At 51.2% G+C, this 13735-nt stretch overlaps 1 protein-coding gene across 1 annotated transcript in view; it reads left to right on the plus strand.

The window, feature by feature from the left end:
* The first annotated feature begins 12705 nt into the window (after window positions 1-12705).
* The window catches only part of NFE2L3 (NFE2 like bZIP transcription factor 3), a 31761-nt gene continuing 30731 nt past the window's right edge, over window positions 12706-13735 (plus strand). The window contains exon 1 of the mRNA XM_008261554.4: window positions 12706-13477. Within this exon, the coding sequence (XP_008259776.3) occupies window positions 12896-13477 (582 nt within the window). The 5' untranslated portion in view covers window positions 12706-12895. The remainder of the gene's footprint in view (window positions 13478-13735) is intronic.

The following is a 13735-nucleotide window of genomic DNA, read 5'->3' on the forward strand; positions in this document are numbered from 1 at the left end:
TCCTCTTGTGACGAAGCTTACACCCTTTGACCAACATCTCCCCATTTTCCACCCACGCACGAGTGAGATCATAGCACAGTGGTCTTTGTGTGCCTGGCTGATTCCACTTGGCATGAAGTCCTCCAGATTCACCCACGTCATGGCAAATGACAGGATTTCATTCGTTTTCATGGCTGAATAATATTACAGGAAAAATCACTGTGGAAGAACAAAATAAAAATGGAAAGAAAATAAAACCATATTGGTATCAGATTCCTAGAAATACCATAATGACCACAAACATGGCAGCTTAGGGCAACAAACAGCAATGTGTTCTTTCACAGTCCAGAAGTGTGAAACCAAGGTGCTGGCAGCTCAGGCTCCCTCAGAAAGCTCTAGAGGAGGGTTCTTCCTGGTTTCTTCTGGTCTCGATGGCTCCTAGCATCCCTCGGCTTGCGGCAGCATCTTTCCAGTCTCTGTCCCCAGCTTCTCATCTTCTCTGCATCGTGCGTGTCCTGCTCCGTCTGTTCTAAGATGTCCTCCCTGCATTCAGCATGCTCGCCCCTCCACCCGTAACTTAGCTACAGCCGCAAAGACCCTCTCGCCAGATCACGTCACCTGCTGAGGTTTGAGTGAACATGAACTTTGGGGGGACACTATTCAACCCATGACACTTTCATACACACCTTTGCTCAGCCAATGAAAGCTGTGGCCAGTACCATCTTTTTAGAAGTAGGCAGGGGGCCAGTGCTGTGGCCCAGTAGGTTAATCCCAGCATCCCATACGGGTGCCAGTTCGAGTCCCAGCTGCTCCACTTCCAATCCAGCTCTCTGCTATGGCCTGGGAAAGCAGTGGAAGATGGTCCAAGTCCTTGGGCCCCTGCACCTGGGTGGGAGACCCAGAAGAAGCTCCTGGCTTCTGGTTTTGGATCGGTTCAGCGCTGGTTGTTGCGGCCATTTGGGGAGTGAACCAGTGGGTGGAAGACCTTTTCCTCTGTCTCTCCCTCTCATTGTCTGTAACTTTACCTCTCAAATAAATAAATAAAATCTTAAAAAAAAAAAAAAAAGTAGGTAGAAGCCATGTAGAGTGGGAGGAAGGAGATTCGGGCATGGACCTTGATGACAGGAATCCCACCTTCTGCTCTGCTGTTACAGGTTGGCAATCAGAGAGCTGCTCTCCAGGATACCGGGATTCAGTTTCCTGCTCTGGCTCCTGACCCCAGCTTCCTGCCAAAGCAGACCCTGGAAGGCCACAGAGATGGCTCAAGCGCCTGGATTCCTGCCACCCACATGGAAGACCGGGGTTGTGTCCCTGGCTCCCAGCTTTAGTCCTGGTCCAGTCCAGCCCTAGCGTTTGCAGACATTTGGGGAGTGAACCAGTGGATGGAATCTCTCCCTCCCCCTCTCCTTCTCCCTCTCAAATAGTAATAATTTTTTTTCAAAAGAAAGCTGCTATCAAGTTAAGAGCAAGTACATATTTTAGAATACAGGACAATAAAACTAGGAATTAGAGAAAAAGACCAAAGACAGAGAAGTAGAAAGAGGAATTGTTTTACTGACTTAATTAGTAAAGGGAGTATTACAACTGCCACAAAGAATACACATGTACTTGAGGAAATGATTACACAAATAAAAGAATTCAAGTACTAAATTAGGGGCGGTGTTGTGGCTTAGTGGGTAAAGCTGCCACCTGCGATGCCAACTTCCCATGTGGGCACCAGTTCATGTGCCGGCTGCTCCACTTCTGATCCAGCTCCTTGCTAATGGCTGGGGAAAAGCACCAGCAGATGGCCCAAGTGTTTTGCCCCTGCCACCCATGTGGAACCCAAATGAAGCTCCTGGCTCCTGGCTTTGGCTTAGTCCATCTCAGGCCATTGTGGCCTTTCAGAAGTAAACCAGCACGTGGAAAATCGCTCTTTCTCTTTTTCTCTCTCAAACTCTTTCAAAATAGATAAATAAATCTTTAAAAAAAAAAAAAAAAGAAAGGCAGAGGGAAAATGCTGTGGTATAGCTTGTAAAGCCACTGTCTGCAGTGCTGGCATCCCATATATTCATTGGTTTTTGTCTCAGCTTATCTACTTCCAATCCAGCTCCTTGCTAATGTGCCTGGGAAGGCAGTGGAGGATGGCCCAAGTGCTTGGGCCCCTGCACACACGTGAGAGACCTGGAAGAAGCTCCTAGCTCGTGCCTTCAGATCAGCCCAGCTCTGGCCTTTGCAGCCATTTAGGGAGTGAACCAATGGATGGAAGATCTCTCTGTCTTTCTCTTTTTCTCTCTGTAACTCTGCCTCTCAAATAAATAAATAAAATCTTTTAAAAATAAAATAGAGGGACAGGCGGTGGCATAGTGGGTAAAGTCGCAGCTTGCAGTGCTGGCATCCCATAAGGGCACCAGTTCGAGTCCCAGCTGCTCCACTTCCGATCCAGCTCTCTGCTGTGGCCTGGGAAAGCAGAAGATGGCCCAAGTCCTTGGGCCCTTACACCGGGGTGGGAGATCCAGAAGCAGCTCCTGGCTCCTGGCTCAGGATTAGCCCAGCTCCAGCTGTCGTGGTCATATGCGGAATGAACCAGCAGATGGAAGACTTTCTCTCTCTCTCTCTCTCTCTGCCTCTGCCTCTCTGTAACTCTGACTTTCAAATAAATAAATAATCTTAAAAAAAAATATATATATATATAAAGCAAGTACTAAATTAATTGTCAGATCAGATAATAAAAACTTTCAACTTTATTGAATAATGACGAAGGTCATTGCCTCAAAACTAATCTTTAAAAATATATATATTTAACATTTTTTAAAATTTATTTGAGAGGTACAGTAACAGACAGAGATATGGAAAAACAGAGAGAAAGCTCTTCTCTCCATTGGTTCACTCCCCAGATGGCTGCAACAGTCTGAGGTGAGCTAATCCAAAGCCAGGAGCCAGGAGCTTCCTCTGAGTCTCCCATGCAGTTACAGGGCCCCAAGGACTAGGGGCATTTTCCATTGCTTTTCCAGGCCATAACAGGAAGCTGGATTGGAAGAGGAGCTCCTGGACGCAAACCTATGTTCATATGGCATGCCTGTGCCACTGGCAGATGTGTGGCCCACTTCACCACAGCACTGACCCCTAAAAATATATTTTTATTTTATTTGAAAGGTAGAGTGATAAAGAGAGAGAAAAAGTCAACGAGACCTTCCATTCACTGGTTCACTCCTCAAATGCCTGCAACAGCCAGGGCTGGGCCAGGCCTAAGCCAGGAGCCCACAATTCCATGAGTCTCCTTCATGGAAGGCAGAGGCCCAAGCAGTTGGGCAATTTTCTGCAGCTTTCCTAGGTGCATTAGCAGGGAGCTGGGTTGAAAGCAGAACAGCTCGGACTCAGACTGGCACTCTGATATGAAACATCAGCATCAGAGGGCATGGCTTGACCCACTGTGCCATAAAAGTGGTCCCTATTTTTATTTGTTTGAAAGGCAGAGAGAAACAGAGAGTGGGGCAAACAAATAGAGGAGAGAGATGTTCCATTGTTGTTTCACTCTGCAGATGTCCACAACAGCCAGGGCTGGGCCAGGCTGAAGCCAGGAGCCAGGAGCACAACTCAGATCTCGCACATAGGTGGTAGGGAGTGCTGGGGTCATCATCTGCTGCCTGCTGGGTGCACATTAGCAGGAAGCTGGAGTTGGGAGCCAAGACTTGAACTCAGGCACTCTGAAGTGGGATGCAGGTGACCTAAGCCATGGCTTCACCTCTGGGTCAACACTCACCTCTGTGGGTTTGAATTGTGATCGCCCTTTACCGAGAGCAGTCCTGGGGTGGAGGGTGAGCCTTGGTGTCTCCATCTAGACTGTGTGTGGAGAGAGCAGGGCAGGCACTGCGGTGCAGCAGGTTAGGCCACTGCTTGTGACACTGGCATTTCACATCAGAGCACTGACTTCGAGTCCAAGCTGCTCAGCTTCTGGTCCGACTCCATGCCAATGTGCCTGGAAAAACAGCAGAAGATGGCCTGAGTGCAGAAGATGGCCTGAGTGCTTGGACTCCCGCCACCCATGTGGGAGACCAGGATGGAGTTCCTGGCTCCTGGCTTCAGCTCCAGACCTGGCTATCATGGCCATTTGGGGAGAGACACAGCAGATAAAAAAAAAAAAAAAACCTCTCTTCTCTCTGTTGCTCTGCCTTTCTAATAAGTAAATCTTTTTAAAAAATAAAATGGCAATAACATCTGCTTCACACAGCTGATGTGAGGAGTAAATGAGATTATGCAAGAAAACAGCCCAGGACAGAGCAGGACTCAGTACATTACAAGTCCTATAAGGAGTCTGCAGAGAGCTCACGGAAGATGTGCATCATGGATTTCAATAATGTTGAACTCAAAATTATCTTTTAATTATATTTTCTACAAACTTGAACATGTTTGTTTATTTGAGGGTCAGAGACAGATAGACAGGATTCCTATCCACTAGTTCCTTCCCCAGATGCCTGGGAGCTGGAGACCCACTCCATGGGAACCCAATCTCATGTGGGTGACATGGACCTGCTGCCTAAGCCTCCACCTGCTGCCTTTCGGGGTCCACCTTAGCAGGAGGCTGGAGTCAAGAGCCAGGTATTGAACCCGTGCCCTCCAATGTGGGATGTGAGTGTCTTGCTCGACATCTTAACCTCTGTGTGGAACACCTGTCCCTGACAAACTTTTTGGAAGTCTTTTCTGATAGTGAATGCTTTGTGTGAGCACACGGCTGGTGATCATCATCATGTCTACCGCAACGTCAAAGTCAAATTTTCAGAAGATCACAGACTAGCAAGAGAAAAAGCATCAACTCTTCCTTCTTAAACATCGGTTGACTCATCATCCCCCAGATGGGTGCTAGATAGCAAATCAGGCCACTCAAAGCCCTTTCTCCTTTGCAAAAGCCTTGGGCAAAATGTCTCAACCACTGTAGTCATTTAAATTCTAGTGACGCTGCCAGTTTTGAACCTAGCCTTGATGAATTCTTCCTCCTAGAGAATACAACTTACATCCTAATTTTATGACTGGGACTTTGGTAGGCTACTTTGCTAGTCCCAAGATTTCTACCACAAATTTAAATTTCCCAAGGACGAGGTTTGGACCTGCCTTCTTTCTTGCTGGTTTTGAAGAGATGCTGTGATATTAGGACATAATAAGAAATACTTCTTTTGTCTTTGTCCCTGCTCCTGGCCAGAGCGCCTAAAACCCTTGTCACTTCCTAAGTGCTGAGTGATGGCAGCGTATTTTGAGATATTTGATTTTTTGACCCTGGCCCCCTCCTGAAATAGCTGTAGGGCAATCAAGGTGAAAGGAACATCTTCTGTCATTCACAATAAGCCCATCCATCACACCTGAACTTGGATCCTGAAGCCCCTAGCCAGAGAGGGTGAACCCAGCCATGAGCAGAGGGTTGAACTTGTAGCCCCAGCCCAGTCTGCTACTCCCACACACCTCCAACTTCCCAGGAGGGGGAAAGGTAGTGCTCAATCACCAGGGCTCATGACCTCAGCCATCCCGCCTACAGAATGACAAGGGGTAGAAAGCTGATGGGTTGGGGAACAGCAGGAGGTGCTGGGCGGGTAGTGCACCTGGGTAGGGCGTGGAGCTTCCACACCTTGTCCCAGGCATCTCTTCTGCTTCCTGTATCCTCGGTACTAAACTTGCAAACAAGAGTAAACATTTTGTGAGCCATTCTAGAAAATTATCACACCTGAGGAGAAGTCAGGACAGTCAGAAGTCTGGCAAGCACAGACTTGAGATTGGCATCTGAAGTGGGGACAGTCTGGTTCAACTGAGCCTTAGCCTCCAGGGGCTGACGCTAACTCCAGCTCCATGGCTCCGTGGAGTCAGACCTGAATAGGCTGGTAGGACAGACAATCTGTGTCCGCAAAGAAGTGGAGAATTGCTTGGTATGGAGAACCCACAACTCTGCTGTAGGAAGAGATGTGTGAGAATGCAGAGGAATTCTTCCAAGTTAGATGTTATTTATAAGAAACCACTACAGGGGCCAGTGCCATGACTCACTTGGCTAATCCTCCGCCTGCGGCACCGGCATCCCATATGGGCACTGGTTCTAGTCCTGGTTGCTCCTCGTCCAGTCCAGCTCTCTGCTGTGGCCCGGGGGGAGGGGGGGAGCAGTGGAGGATGGCCCAAGTGCTTGGGCACCTGCACCTGCGTGGGAGACTGGGGGAGGCACCTGGTTCCTGGCCTCGGATCGGCGCAGCGCGCCAGCCGTGGCAGCCATTTGGGGGTGAACCAATGGAAGGAAGACCTTTCTCTCTGTCTCTCTCTCTCACTGTCTAACTCTACCTGTCAAGTAAATAAAAAAAAAGAAAGAAAGAAAGAAAGAAAAGAAAAGAAAAGAAAAGAAAAGAAAAGAAAAGAAAAGAAAAGAAAAGAAAAGAAACGAAACCACTATAGTGTGCTCACCGGAGGTGGCTGTGCCTCATGCCTATGTCTTAGGTATAACTATCTCTTGTGCCGAGTTATAATTTTACATTTAAAGGGTAAAGCCCAATAATCACATCTAGAGACCAGAGTGGACTGATGTTTTTCTACCGCATCGTGACAAATTATTCATTGAATTGATCAGTTCTGTCTCCTCTGAGGACACTTTAAAAACCTCCCGGAAGATGGATCATCTATCCGTACAAAGGTCTTCAAAAACTTCATGAAAAATGTGTTATGAAAAATTAATCAAGGCTAGGTTCAAATCTAGACATAGATTTCATAGATTTTTGCACCAAAATCAACATGTTTTTTAAAAGTGTTCAGGGACACCAGTGCCCTGCCTCACTCCGTGGCAGCTGCCTTTCCCCACAGGGAGGGCTTCAAGAGGGCATGATCTCTCTTTCATTTCCCCCTCCCCAGAACTCTTTCAAATGAATAAAATAAATCTTAAGAACAACAACAACATGGATCGTGTTGCAATGATGTCTAATTACTATCAAGATTTCTCAACACTCTAAGTTCCATCATAGTCAGCCCTCCACATCCACCAGCTCCACATCTGAGGATTCAACCAACCAGGGACCACGAATGGAGCGAGGTCTACAATGGCTGCACCTGTTCTGAGCTTGTGCAGACTTGTTTTTCTTGACAGTCCCTAAACAACGCAGTATAGCAACTATTTACATAGCACTTATATTGCAGTAGATATTTTTCTCTCGCTTTTTAAAGATTTATTTATTTGAAAGGTAGTTACCGAGAGAAAGAGATCTTCCATTTGCTGGTTCATTCCCCAGACAGGCACAACTGCTGGGGCTGGGCCAGAGCCAGGAACTCCACCTGGGTTTCCCATGTAAGTGACAGGGACTCAAGTACTTAGGCCATTTCTGCTGCTCTCCCAGGCGCGTCAGCAGGGAGCTGAGTCAGAAGTGGAGCTGCAAAGACCAACTGGTGCTTTGGCACGCAATGCTGGTGTTGCAGGTGACAGTTTAACCTGCTGTGCTACAATGCCAGCCCCCTCTCAGAATTGGGACTCAAACCCAGAGTGTCTTGAGCAGCAACTTAGCCATTGTGCCAAACACAGGCCCCTGTGTTAGATATTAGAAGTAATCTAGGGACCAGTGGTGTGGGGTGGCAGGTTAAGCCTCCTGCTGTGGTGCCTGCAGCCTACATGGGTGCCAGTTCAAGTCCTGGCTACTCCACTTCCTATCCTTCCCTGCTAATGTGCCTGGGAAAGCAGTGGAAGATGGACCAGGTCCTTGAGCCCTACATGCAAGTGGGAGACCGGGAAGAAGCTCTGTACGCCTGGCTTCAGATTGGCCCAGCTCTGGCCATTGCAACCACTTGAGGAGTGAACCAATGGATGGAAGACCTCTCTCTCTCTCTCTGCCTCTGTCCCTCTGTAATTCTGCCTTTCAAATAAATAAATAAATAGGAAGAGAAGAGGGAGGAGGAAGAGAAGTATTAGCAGTAGTGTTACCAGAGAATGGCAGGGTTCTTGTCTTCACGAAAGAAAGAATTCAGGGCAGGCGCCACGGCTCACTAGGCTAATCCTCCGCCTTGCAGCGCCGGCACACCGGGTTCTAGTCCCGGTCAGGGCACCGGATTCTGTCCCGGTTGCCCCTCTTCCAGGCCAGCTCTCTGCTGTGGCCAGGGAGTGCAGTGGAGGATGGCCCAAGTCCTTGGGCCCTGCACCCCATGGGAGACCAGGATAAGTACCTGTCTCCTGCCATCGGATCGGTGCGGTGCGCTGGTTGCAGCGCGCCGGCCGCGGCGGCCATTGGAGGGTGAACCAACGGCAAAGGAAGACCTTTCTCTCTGTCTCTCTCTCTCACTGTCCACTCCTGCCTGTCAAAAAAAAAAAAAAAAAAGAATTCAGGCGTGAGACAGAGTAGTGGAAAGTAAAAAGTAGCAAAGTTTATTAGGGGAAAAGGACATCTGTAAGAACAGATGGGCACCTCTCCAGACAGAGCCTGAGACTGAGAGAGTGCCCAGTCGCTTGGACAGGGGGGAAGGAGCGAGGTTACATGGTTGAGTGGAGAGATTACACCTGGCCAGACCAGGCGGGCGGCTCAGCAGAGAGGCAGAGGGCCGAGCGCTCAGTCCAGTTGAGGCTGGGGGTTTTTAAGGAGATTGGTCTCTGTCTTCACACATTTCCTCCTGAAACAAAGGATTTTATGGATGGAAACATTAAGAAGCTCCTACCTGAGTTTTCCGTTGAAGGTATCAGACAGGAAGAAGCCTAGCTGGCGCCATCCTGGGTTTAGAGGAAAGGTGAGCAGGACCCCCTAGAGAATCGGGATCTGGAGCAGGGTGTTTGAAATGCAGATACTGGGCTGCATCTGGGAGATTGTGGAAGGTTTGTCAGGCAGAAGGGGCGGGGACCCCAACCTGGCAGGTTAACAGGTAGAAGGGGGCAGGGCAGGATGCGAATACCAGGCTGCCCCTGAAACATTTTATCAGGATGACTTTGAGATGCAGATTTATAAGCTGGACATAGATGTCTTCTCTTTAGGCCTGTTACATATACATAAGCTCATATCTGACTTCCTACCTAACAGTAGTAGTAATAATCTAGGGGCTTTCACTGTGGCATAGTAGGTAAAGCTGTCGCCTGCAGTGTTGACATCCCTTATGGGTGCCAGATCGAATCCTAGCTGCTCTACTTTTGATCTAGCACCCTGCTAATGCACCTGGAAAAGCATCAGAGGACAGCCTAAGTGCTTGGGGCCCCTGCACCCACCATGGGAGATCCAGAAGGAGCTCCTGGCTTTTGGCTTCGGGTTGGCCCAGCCCTGACCAGTGCAGCCATTTGGGGAGTGAACCAGCAGATGGAAGACCTCTCTCTTTCTCTCTAACTCTACCTTTCAAATAAATAAATAAATCTTTAAAAAAAGTAATCTAGAATATACTGGAGAATACATATTGGTTTGATGCCAATTCTATACTATTTTATATAAGGGACTTGAGCATCCATGGATTTTGGTATCCACAGAGGATCCTGAAACCAATCCTCAAATATTGACAGACAACTGGACCTGCCTCATCTGGCCCAGAAACAGTTTGCAGACTGACAACCATTTCAGAGCACCCTGGAGCAAATGCAGATGCCTTTCCAAGTCCTTTACAAGACAATGGCTCAGACTTCTCACTTGGCTCTTAGGTCATCCTAGGAATGGAACCATTTGGGGTTGGCATTATGGCACAGTGGGTTCAGCCACTACCTGGCATGCCTGCATCCCATATCTGAGTGCCTATTTGGGATGCTAGTGGGTGATAGCCCAAGTACTCGGGTCCCTGCCACCCACATGGGAGACCCAAATGGACTTCCTGGCTGTTGGTTTCAGCTTGGCCCAGCCCCAGCTGTTGTGGTCATCTGGAAAGTGAACAGTAGATGGAAGATCTCTCTCTCTCTTTCTCTCTCTCTCAGTTCTCTTTCTGGCTACCCTCCCCCACACCGTCACTCTGCCTTTCAAATATTTTGCAATAAGGGATCAGCCGGCTGTATAGCTAACATTACCATGGAACATCTTACTTGTTCCTAGTCAAATCTGATCCCTGTAACACATTTCAAGTGTAACCTCTTTAATTGAAAAAAAAAATTTGGGGGTGGGGGGCTGGCGCTATGGCACAGCAGGTTAAAGCCCTGGCCTGGAGCGCCAGCATCCCAAATGGGCACCGGTTGCAGTCCCAGCTGCTCCTCTCCTCTTCCGATCTAGCTCTCTGATAGGGCCTGGAAAAGCAGTAGAAGATGGCCCAAGTCCTTGGACCCCTGCAACCACGTATGAGATCCAGAAGAAGCTCCTGGCTCCTGGCTTTGGATCAGCCCAGCTCTGGCCATTGCGGCCATTTGGGCAGTGAACTAGTGGTTGGAAGACCTTTCTCTCTGTCTCTACCTCTCTCTCCTCTCTCTGTAACTCTTTTTTTTTTTTTTTTTTTTGACAGGCAGAGTGGACAGTGAGAGAGAGAGACAGAGAGAAAGGTCTTCCTTTACCGTTGGTTCACCCTCCAATGACCGCTGCGGCTGGCGCACCACGCTGATCCGAAGCCAGGAGCCAGGTGCTTCTCCTGGTCTCCCATGCGGGTGCAGGGCCCAAGCACTTGGGCCATCCTCCACTGCACTCCCAGGCCACAGCAGAGAGCTGGCCTGGAAGAGGGGCAACCGGGACAGAACCCGGCACCCCGACCAGGGCTAGAACCCGGTGTGCCGGCGCCGCAAGGCGGAGGATTAGTCTATTGAGCCGCGGCACCAGCCGTAACTCTGTCTTTAAAATAAATAAAATAAAATACTAAAAAAAAAAGAAAAGAAAAGAAATTTTGAGTATCAGCTGTGTAGATTCTAGAAGATTCCACCCTGAAGACGGCATCACCTCTGCTCTCACCTGGATTAATGCAATTCACACGCAGATCATGAAGCCATCTACATCACAGGACTCTGGCATTTGAGTACATTCTTTCTCTGCTTTCCAGTGTTTCACAGATTTATATCCAATCTCTCAGAAAAAAAAAAAAAACACCATAAATTTGCTGAACAAAAGTCCTCCCTTTCATGGCCTCCACTGTCTCCAGGCCAGCTTCAGGCAGTTAGCAGCTTCTGGGCAGAAAACTGAATACAGCATTCACTGAGCCAAGACCTTGAATTCCCCATCAAGTGCCAAACAGGGCTTCCCTCCCAAGTCCTGCTAACCTAGTGAGCACCTCTCCTCATCCTCACTCTCACTCCTTACCCATCCTCCAAGGCCCAAAGCTGAAGCAACTCTAAGAAGTCCACTTCTGGCACAGGCATTTGGCTCAACAGTTAAGACTGCACTTAAGACGTGTGCATCCCCTATAGGAGTCTATAGGTTTGAGTGCTGGTCTGTTTCTGATTTCAGCTTCCTGCTAATGCACACCCTGGGAGGCAGCTCCAGGAGCCAAGTCCCTGCCCACTATGTGGGAGACTGGATTGAGTCCTGGGCTCCCAGCTTCAGCCTGTCCCAGCCCTGGCTGTTGCAGGCAGATAGGGAGTGAACCATTGGATGGACTATCTTTCCCTGTCTCTCTCTGCCTTCAAATAAAAAGAAAAAAAAATCTTTGCTTCTCTGCCCCCCACCAGGCAATCTGAAATCTCTTATCACACAAGTCCCAGGGGAGAGAAGAGAAAACCAGGTAGGGGAGGAAGACACCTTTTACAGCAAGTCTTACTCTAGCTCACCCAACTGCCAGCCGGGTGTCCCTCTTTTCCCCCAGGGAAAGGAGTCCGGGTTTGTGAATTTGCACTTGCAAGGTCTGGTCCTGGGGTAGGTGCTGTGTGTGCATAAAGGTGAATCAAACAGGTCCCAGCCCTCCAGACCCTGCGCCGGGAAAAGCAGACCAAGTTTAACTACTGTGCAGCACCAAGAGTGGAAAGGACCCGGTACTTCACGGTTGGTGCACAGAGAAGTCTTGTAAGTGAATGAACACATCGGGGAGAGATTACTTCCCACTGGCCAAAAATCCCAGGGATGGAGCTTTAGTGCTAACACCTTGCAGACGGGAAACACAAAGGAAGGATGAGCCGGTGCTCTAGCCGGCGAGGGGGTCGGCGTTCACAGGAGCTCTTTGGGGCTCACACACGGTCTGTTGGGGAGGTGCTGTTATTGTCTCACTTTACACTGGGGAGATGGGGGCACAATGAGCCAGCGACTTGTCCAAGGTCTAGCCCAGGAAGCGGCGGCGGGGGATCTGGACGCACACGAGTACCGGTACAGCTGGTGTTATGCCCTCACTGCAGGTGCACTGTGCAACACGCAGGCAAGCCCAGGGGCTAGTGAGGGTCTGTGACGCTGGGACCCCTAGGGCAGCTGCAGGGCGTATATATCAGATTCTGGGTCTTAACAACTGTTCATCCAATCTCACCACACCTCACCTGTTCCACAGGTGTGTAAGTAACTCATACAAGATCACCCAACCGGCAGGCGGTGGAGCTAAGATCTCAGTCCAGGGGGTCGGACTTCAGAGCCTCCCCCAGTGTCCCCAGTTACCTTCCAAGACAATGCATCCTGTCCCTTCCCACCCACCTAACCTCCGTGCGGTTCTACCTCCAGCCTTCACCTGGAGCTCTGAGCTAGGTTGGCCCAGTTCACGTCACGGGAATGCCGGGGACCACCCGGTGTCCAGTGCAATTCTGCTCCCAGAAAACTTTGCGCCCCCTCCCCATATAAAGAGCCTCCGAGCTCCGGGAGACCCGCCCTTCGCTCCCCTCCCACGGGCGTGTTCCGGGCGGCGGCGCCCGCGGCCCAGGGCGGAGCCTGGCTGCGGCGCGCAGGTGGCTCCTCCTCCGCCTCTCCCCAGCCCCGGCCGCGCCAGGCAAGGTGCCGGTTGCCGAGGGAGTGCCTTTGTGCCCGGCTCAGGAAACCCGCGACGACCGCTGTGTCCTCGGCTCCGTTGTTTCGGCCCTCGGTGCGCTCGCTGCAGGTGCGGGCGTGCGCGGCGGCGGGAGCGCTGAGGGCCCCGGCGCAGGCGGGAGATGAAGCTCCTGAAGCCGTGGGGAAAGGCTGGCGGCGGCCTCCTGCACCTCACGGTGCTGTTGAGCTTGGCGGGGCTCCGCCTGGACCTGGACCTGGGTCTGGACCTGGATTTGCTCCTGCCGCCGCCCGCCGCGCTCCGGGATGAGCTGCTACTGCTGCTGCTGCTGGGCGGCTCCGGCCGCTCAGCCTACGCACTCAGCCCCTTCCCGGCCTGGGGTAGCTGGGGGCGCGCCCGGCAGCTGCACCCCAAGAGCCGGGAGCACGACCCTGCGGTGCCGCCCGAGGGCCACCTGCTCCGGGAGGTGCGCGCGCTCGGGGCGCCCTTCATCCGCCGCACCCGGGTGGATGCCTGGCTGGTGCACAGCGTGGCGGACGGGGACGCGGACGGGGCCCCGGGGCTGTTCGGCGCCGCCTCGGCGGGAGGGGTCGGCGCCAGTGTGGACGGCGACAGCCATGCCGCGCCCGGGGGTGGCGGGGACCTGCGACTGGCCCGGAGTAGCCCAGTGGCGGCCGGGGAGGAGGAGAAGGCGCCCGCGGAACCGACGGCCCAGGTGCCGGACGCTGGTGGAGGCGCGAGCCAGGTAATCCGAGAACGGGACGCGGGCGCGGTGCGGCGTCTACGCCGCGGTGGGCCAGGGAGGGGGGCGGCCTGGTCGGGAGCCCTGGAGGGTGACGACAGACCTAGGCAGCGTCACACCCGCACGCTCCTTGGGCCCTAAGTCTCTGGGCGGTTGTAGGTTCGCCGCGTGTTTGTAGATCCGAAGTAAAGCTTGTTAGTAGGGTCACTGTGGATTTTAGGTTTTAGCGGGGAGAGAAGGCACCTGTGCTTGTGTTTGATG

The sequence above is a fragment of the Oryctolagus cuniculus genome, chromosome 16 (genome assembly GCF_964237555.1).
Source record: "Oryctolagus cuniculus chromosome 16, mOryCun1.1, whole genome shotgun sequence".
Lineage (NCBI taxonomy): Eukaryota > Metazoa > Chordata > Mammalia > Lagomorpha > Leporidae > Oryctolagus > Oryctolagus cuniculus.